This window comes from Coregonus clupeaformis, unplaced genomic scaffold (assembly GCF_020615455.1).
Source record: "Coregonus clupeaformis isolate EN_2021a unplaced genomic scaffold, ASM2061545v1 scaf0352, whole genome shotgun sequence".
NCBI lineage: Eukaryota > Metazoa > Chordata > Actinopteri > Salmoniformes > Salmonidae > Coregonus > Coregonus clupeaformis.
In genome coordinates, this window is record NW_025533807.1 from 284131 (window position 1) to 292500 (window position 8370).

The 8370-nt window shown below is 39.9% G+C and overlaps 1 protein-coding gene across 1 annotated transcript in view; it reads right to left on the bottom strand.

Moving 5' to 3' along the window:
* Window positions 1–4844: 4844 nt before the first annotated feature.
* The window catches only part of zic4 (zic family member 4), a 12782-nt gene continuing 9256 nt past the window's right edge, over window positions 4845–8370 (bottom strand). The window contains exon 2 of the mRNA XM_041870237.2: window positions 4845–6027. Coding sequence (XP_041726171.2) covers window positions 5591–6027 — 437 coding nt within the window. The 3' untranslated portion in view covers window positions 4845–5590. The remainder of the gene's footprint in view (window positions 6028–8370) is intronic.

An 8370-nucleotide genomic window follows, 5' to 3' on the forward strand; every position in this document is an offset into this window, starting at 1 on the left:
TGAGTTAGGTACGTGCTTGGGGCTTCTCTAGTCTAATGTAATTACAGACATGTATGAGTTAGGTACGTGCTTGGGGCTTCCCTAGTCTAATGTAATTACAGACATGTATGAGTTAGGTACATGCTTGTGGCTTCCCTAGTCTAATGTAATTACAGACATGTATGAGTTAGGTACATGCTTGCGGCTTCCCTAGTCTAATGTAATAATGGACATGTATGAGTTAGGTACATGCTTGCGGCTTCCCTAGTCTAATGTAATTACGGACATGTATGAGATAGGTACATGCTTTGCGTTCCCTAGTCTAATGTAATAATGGACATGTATGAGTTAGGTACATGCTTGCGGCTTCCCTAGTCTAATGTAATTACGGAAATGTATGAGTTAGGTACATGCTTGCGGCTTCCCTAGTCTAATGTAATAATGGACATGTATGAGTTAGGTACATGCTTGCGGCTTCCCTAGTCTAATGTAATTACGGACATGTATGAGTTAGGTACATGCTTGCGGCTTCCCTAGTCTAATGTAATTACGGACATGTATGAGTTAGGTACATGCTTGCGGCTTCCCTAGTCTAATGTAATTACAGACATGTATGAGTTAGGTACATGCTTGCGGCTTCCCTAGTCTAATGTAATTACAGACATGTATGAGTTAGGTACATGCTTGCGGCTTCCCTAGTCTAATGTAATAATGGACATGTATGAGTTAGGTACATGCTTGCGGCTTCCCTAGTCTAATGTAATTATGGACATGTATGAGTTAGGTACATGCTTGCGGCTTCCCTAGTCTAATGTAATTACAGACATGTATGAGTTAGGTACATGCTTGCGGCTTCCCTAGTCTAATGTAATTACAGACATGTATGAGTTAGGTACATGCTTGCGGCTTCCCTAGTCTAATGTAATTACGGACATGTATGAGTTAGGTACATGCTTGCGGCTTCCCTAGTCTAATGTAATAATGGACATGTATGAGTTAGGTACATGCTTGCGGCTTCCCTAGTCTAATGTAATTACAAACATGTATGAGTTAGGTACATGCTTGCGGCTTCCCTAGTCTAATGTAATTACGGACATGTATGAGTTAGGTACATGCTTGCGGCTTCCCTAGTCTAATGTAATTATGGACATGTATGAGTTAGGTACATGCTTGCGGCTTCCCTAGTCTAATGTAATTACAGACATGTATGAGTTAGGTACATGCTTGCGGCTTCCCTAGTCTAATGTAATAACGGACATGTATGAGTTAGGTACATGCTTGCGGCTTCCCTAGTCTAATGTAATTACAGACATGTATGAGTTAGGTACATGCTTGCGGCTTCCCTAGTCTAATGTAATTACGGACATGTATGAGTTAGGTACATGCTTGCGGCTTCCCTAGTCTAATGTAATAATGGACATGTATGAGTTAGGTACATGCTTGCGGCTTCCCTAGTCTAATGTAATTACAGACATGTATGAGTTAGGTACATGCTTGCGGCTTCCCTAGTCTAATGTAATTACGGACATGTATGAGTTAGGTAATTGCTTGCGGCTTCCCTAGTCTAATGTAATTATGGACATGTATGAGTTAGGTACATGCTTGCGGCTTCCCTAGTCTAATGTAATTACAGACATGTATGAGTTAGGTACATGCTTGCGGCTTCCCTAGTCTAATGTAATAACGGACATGTATGAGTTAGGTACATGCTTGCGGCTTCCCTAGTCTAATGTAATTACAGACATGTATGAGTTAGGTACATGCTTGCGGCTTCCCTAGTCTAATGTAATTACAGACATGTATGAGTTAGGTGCATGCTTGCGGCTTCCCTAGTCTAATGCAATAATGGACATGTATGAGTTAGGTACATGCTTGCGGCTTCCCTAGTCTAATGTAATTACGGACATGTATGAGTTAGGTACATGCTTGCGGCTTCCCTAGTCTAATGTAATTACAGACATGTATGAGTTAGGTACATGCTTGCGGCTTCACTAGTCTAATGTAATTACAGACATGTATGAGTTAGGTACATGCTTGCGGCTTCCCTAGTCTAATGTAATAATGGACATGTATGAGTTAGGTACATGCTTGCGGCTTCCCCTAGTCTAATGTAATTACAGACATGTATGAGTTAGGTACATGCTTGCGGATTCCCTAGTCTAATGTAATTACAGACATGTATGAGTTAGGTACATGCTTGCGGCTTCCCTAGTCTAATGTAATTACGGACATGTATGAGTTAGGTACATGCTTGCGGCTTCCCTAGTCTAATGTAATAACGGACATGTATGAGATAGGTACATGCTTGCGGCTTCCCTAGTCCAATGTAATTACAGACATGTATGAGTTAGGTACATGCTTGCGGCTTCCCTAGTCTAATGTAATTACGGACATGTATGAGTTAGGTACATGCTTGCGGCTTCCCTAGTCTAATGTAATTACAGACATGTATGAGTTAGGTACATGCTTGCGGCTTCCCTAGTCTAATGTAATTACGGACATGTATGAGTTAGGTACATGCTTGCGGCTTCCCTAGTCTAATGTAATTACAGACATGTATGAGTTAGGTACATGCTTGCGGCTTCCCTAGTCTAATGTAATTACAGACATGTATGAGTTAGGTACATGCTTGCGGATGAAAAAGGCAATACACTTTATTTTAATTCTACGATGCATTATAGTTTGTTCTCTCTCTTCCTCTCTCTCTCTCTCTCTCTCTCTCTCTCTCTCTCTCTCTCTCTCTCTCTCTCTTTCTCTCTCTCTCTCTCACACACACACACACACTCACACACACACACACACAGACACAGACACACACACTTGTACTCGCTTACACACTCCAAACATGTACGGTCATGTTTGTGCAGAAACTGTTTTTTTCATGCAGTGCAGAAACTGTGTATTCTCACCTCTATAAGTTTTAGTGTTGAATAATTATAGTTTATTTAAAATAATAATAATTACACCATTTTGTCAGCCCTTGTCTCCACTTTGACGGCTGGAACTAAAAGCGCTGGAAGGCGCAGCAGAGACGAGTCGAACACATCCGTGACAAAGAAGGCTTTCCGTGTCATCAGCGTCGTTTAGACTACATGGAAGAATCCCTCAGATAATAAGTCCCGCTTCAAAGACTCCTCGCTTCAATTGAGACCGAACTATATTTTACCCCATTCAGGCACAAGATCTGGTGCTATGGAGAGGACTCAACTGTTTGGTTATTTTTTTTTGTAGTGTTTATTATTTCTTCTTTTCGGTGGGGCACTTGGACAAGAGTAAACGGCAATACAAGCACCAAAGGAACAAACTCTAAACGTGTCAGACAGTCGGGACTCCCGCCTTGCTCATTCCTCAGAATGGCTAATGTTTTACAGCGGGTTCTGCAGACTCTCAGCCTCTTTAAGACAAACATATGCCTCAGACCATAGTAAAAGCATTTATGTACATGTCTTAATTAGTGCATAACATTGCCCGGTGTATGTTTGACGTGATGGAATAAATTAAGACACAAACCCGTTGATTGGCTATTATTGTATTATTATTTTTTTTAATACGAGGAATTTGATAACAGTTTAATGTATTATTAAATACTATTACATTTTAGCTTGCCTAAATGTCCATGTGCACCACAATTAGCTCAGTCACATAGGAAAGGTTTTTACTAATAGACTACCTGTTCCAAACTTCACCTCTGTCGAGATATTGGCTTTCGACCATCTCTAAAAACACTGTTAGCATTGTTGTGCTTATTCCCCTCAATCCCGAACATGTAGCTATAACATACTCGTCTTGAAGAAAGCAGAACCCACTAACTACAGCCTCCGTTCACAGGACGCATCCAAGCAGCTATGCAATGCAAGTCTGTTATTGTGGGAATAAGTGCGTAACTCTATCCGCTTCTCTTTTGATAGTTGAAAAAATATAGCAAAAGAATATTTTATCCTTATATTGGATAGAAAGACCATAGATGACCGTTTCCTACCCCATGGGCAGCAAATATTACATTCCTTTGAAGAGGCGTTGAAGTCCTCGGACTTGGCCCCATATTATTCGAGTTTGACTCGGCTATTGCTATAGAAATCTTAATTCGCCGTGAGGATTCATCGTCGTGAAGAAATGGCTCTTTGTGTTAAAAGATCTTTGAAGTCTGGATGAGAATATAGCCTTTCATCAAACGCTGCCCGCATCTGCCCTGCATAAAATCACACTTTATCTAAGAGAGAAATAGAGCCCGCACAAATAAGACATGGACATGACTAGAGAAGAACACACACACAAAAAAAAATATGGATTTTCTTTTAAAGAATTGCTTTGTAATTTTCCACTATTCAGGAGGCTCAGCGAATGCTAAATAAAACACCTATGAGAATGGCTTCTTTTCAATGTGTCTTTATGCGGATTTAAATGTTGAAATGGCTACACGTTGGCAAGAAGCTATAGTAGTAGAAATTACAGCTAAAAAAAATACATTAACGTCATTCAAACGAAACAAAAAATCTCCTACTGGAAAGTTAGGTCTAAAGTGCCTGCTGTGGGTAAAACATGTTTTGTTCCTTATGGGCTCTGCCTTATAGATGACACCTGAGAGTCACAAACGGCAATTAGGCTCGCTGTTGAATAGAGTGATAGAAAAGTCTCTGTACTTAAAATAAATAAAACTCCTTAAAAAAAAAAAGACTAGTGTTATTCTGCTCTGCTGCGTTATAAATGTATACATGAATACTCTACACCGTGAGGTTGAAGGCGTTTTACATAACCTGTGATATATTGGTTAACAGTATACCCTGATAGCATATGCATTCAAATACATCCGTGATTTTATGTATATATCAATGTTAAAATGTAAAGGCCCAGAAAAGTAAAATAGCAATTTTATCATACACGATTTATTCAAAATACTGACAAATTACAAGGCAGTTGGTTACATATTTAGAGTGTCTGTTCTCGATAGGATAACATTTTCATAAAAATGCATTACTAACAAATATTGACGAGAATTACAAAATCACAAAATACCCCCACGTTGACCAAACATTTATGAATGTAATGTTGGTAATATCAAATAGACTATATGAAAACACTTAAATCAATAGACTTTCATCACAAATGGAGAAAATATGTCTGTATGAAACTCAACACTTCTGAATTATTTAATTTATACAAATAAGAGCAGCAAACAAGTAAAATAGCTGAAAGATCAAAGCTTACAAAATCACTGTCAACACTTACACATTGAATTTTTAGCAATTTACAAATGTACATGTATTTATTTTTCATATTGAAACACTTTGGTTCGATAATACAAAAATGTTCATGTCAAATTCAAAAAATAAATAAAAAAGATATTGAATTCAAACTCGATTTACAAAATAATACAACAACATACATGCGTACAATTAACCAGTACGAGAAAATTGAAAAAATTTACAAACAGAATACTTGGGGATATAAGAAAACGATCAGAAAACTGAAATTTGGCAGTTTCTTATTTGTCGATATTGAATTGTTTGGCCTTTAGAAAAAATACCTTCTAGATATGTTCATTTGTTGAGTCCATGGGCATATTAGAAAATATCTTTGATATGTTTTTAATTATTTTAGAGGCCAATTTTGGTTAGAACGCGTCCCTTGGCTCTGGGTGCCTGTAGTGCGTCTCATCCCCCGGATCAGGGCTGGAGGAGCCGCTGGGGGGTGTCTGAGTGCCGCTGGCACCCGAACTATGACAGACGTACCACTCTCTTAAATTGGCGGGCTGGGACGAGGCTGCTGGTTCCGAGAGCGACGAGGCCCCTGGCTCTCGGCCTAAGTCCGATGATGGGGACACTAATGACGGGGTTGAAGACTCGTAGCCAGAGCTCGGTGGTGGAGACTTGCAGTGCACTTTCATGTGTTTTCGGAGCGAGCTGGGGTGTGTGTAGGATTTGTCACAGCCTCTCACTTTGCAGTTGTAGGGCTTATCGCTGGTGTGCACGTGGGAGTGCTTCTTCCGGTCACTGCTGTTGGCGAAACGTCGGTCACAGCCGTCAAACTCACATTTGAAGGGTTTCTCACCTGAAATAAGGGAACATAAGTTAGGTGTTGGATTCAGAAAACCCAAAGGCATAAACCTGAACCGCTACTTTATTTTTGGTGGTGAAGCATGGACATATGTGAGGTGATTTATGGCAAATAAAACCATATTGGCCTATAGTGGATTGCATATTGCACTTGACTCAATTAACCAGCTGAGTTCCTTTAGGACAGCCCAATGAACCAGCTGAGTTATTTTAGGACAGCCCAATGAACCAGCTGAGTTATTTTAGGACATCCCAATAAACCAGCTGAGTTATTTTAGGACAGCCCAATAAACCAGCTGAGTTCCTTTAGGACAGCCCAATGAACCAGCTGAGTTATTTTAGGACAGCCCAACGAACCAGCTGAGTTATTTTAGGACAGCCCAATGAACCAGCTGAGTTATTTTAGGACAGCCCAATGAACCAGCGGAGTTATTTTAGGACAGCCCAATGAACCAGCTGAGTTCCTTTAGGACAGCCCAATGAACCAGCTGAGTTATTTTAGGACAGCCCAACGAACCAGCTGAGTTATTTTAGGACAGCCCAATGAACCAGCTGAGTTCCTTTAGGACAGCGCAATGAACCAGCTGAGTTATTTTAGGACAGCCCAATGAACCAGCTGAGTTATTTTAGGACAGCCCAATGAACCAGCTGAGTTATTTTAGGACAGCCCATTAAACCAGCGGAGTTCCTTTAGGACAGCCCAATGAACCAGCTGAGTTATTTTAGGACAGCCCAATGAACCAGCTGAGTTATTTTAGGACAGCCCGATGAACCAGCTGAGTTATTTTAGGACAGCCCAATAAACCAGCTGAGTTATTTTAGGAAAGCCCAATAAACCAGCTGAGTTCCTTTAGGACAGCCCAATGAACCAGCTGAGTTATTTTAGGACAGCCCAATGAACCAGCTGAGTTATTTTAGGACAGCCCAATAAACCAGCTGAGTTCCTTTAGGACAGCCCAATGAACCAGCTGAGTTATTTTAGGACAGCCCAATGAACCAGCTGAGTTCCTTTAGGACAGCCCAATGAACCAGCTGAGTTCCTTTAGGACAGCCCAATGCATAATGCTGTTGTATGCAGTAGTTCAAAGTCTTAAATTGAAGAAGAAGAAGAAGAAGAAGAAGAAGAAGAAGAAGAAGAAGAAGAAGAAGAAGAAGAAGAAGAAGAAGAAGAAGAAGATTATTGATGATCATTTGCAGGATTTGAATGGCTTGGATATGTTTTTCTTGAGTATGTCAAAGAAACAACCTGGCCTATATCAATAGTTATTACCATACTTTACATTTCCTTGTTTATATTGCACTGTAATGGAAAATTGTAATTTATAATGTACTTTTTGGTATTAGCAACAGTAAAAAATATATATAAAACTCAGAAGTGTTACTGCAGCATACTGTAAATGGTGGTGGATTATGGGAAAATTGCTGTATTTCGAATGGTAGGCCTACTGTAATTCCACCGCACAGAAAAAAAGTACCACACCCTATCCTTGGAGCGCCAAAAAACTTTTCACCACTAGTGAGTGCACGATATTCAGCCGTGCCTTGTAAGACGCTACATTTGTTGCACACGTGACTGAGAATGTTGTATCAGTTTATAGTGGGGTTATGGTGCCCCATGACGTTTAAAATGTATAGGGGACAGATTGGAGTGGCAGCAAGTCTTAAAACATAAATGAGTGAGCACGTTGCCATGTCCTCCTGGTCTGTCATGTCATGTCTTTCTGGTCTGTGTTGCTCTGTGGTCACTGCCAGTTTGGAAGCCTTTGTTAAGGCCTCTAGAAGGGCAAATGATATAAACACCATATGTTCATTAATATAATGTAATGTGTGAACACTTTGCCTAGCAGCCAACCTGCTTGCACCAATCCCTTGTAATTACAGTACAATACTGTGAAATAAAAACCCCTCCCCTCAATACATTTTAGTCATTCATTCATTCAGATTACAGAAGCATTCACTTTTTTTTTTTTTTTTACAGTGTAATAAAGTCAATTTTACAATATTGTACTGTGTGTCATTAAAAGCAGCACCTGCTTTGATACTGTATTTATATTGTAAATATGGTATCAAAGCTAGTACTGTGTAATGAAAAACAGAATGTTACTCTCCAACAAGCCACAGCTTGATTCCTCTGTGTAGCCTAGACAGCATAACCTGGAAAACATAATGGTTGAATTAATTACTCTGAAATCATCCTATGCTGATCTCTCCAACGCAAGGCAACGTTGTCAGGCAGCTAGGCGCTTAGCTACAGAGAATATATAATTGCTCCAGTCTAATTACACATGCACGTTGAATATCAATTTGACCTTCAGCTGTTGGGCTGAGAGAGCAAATC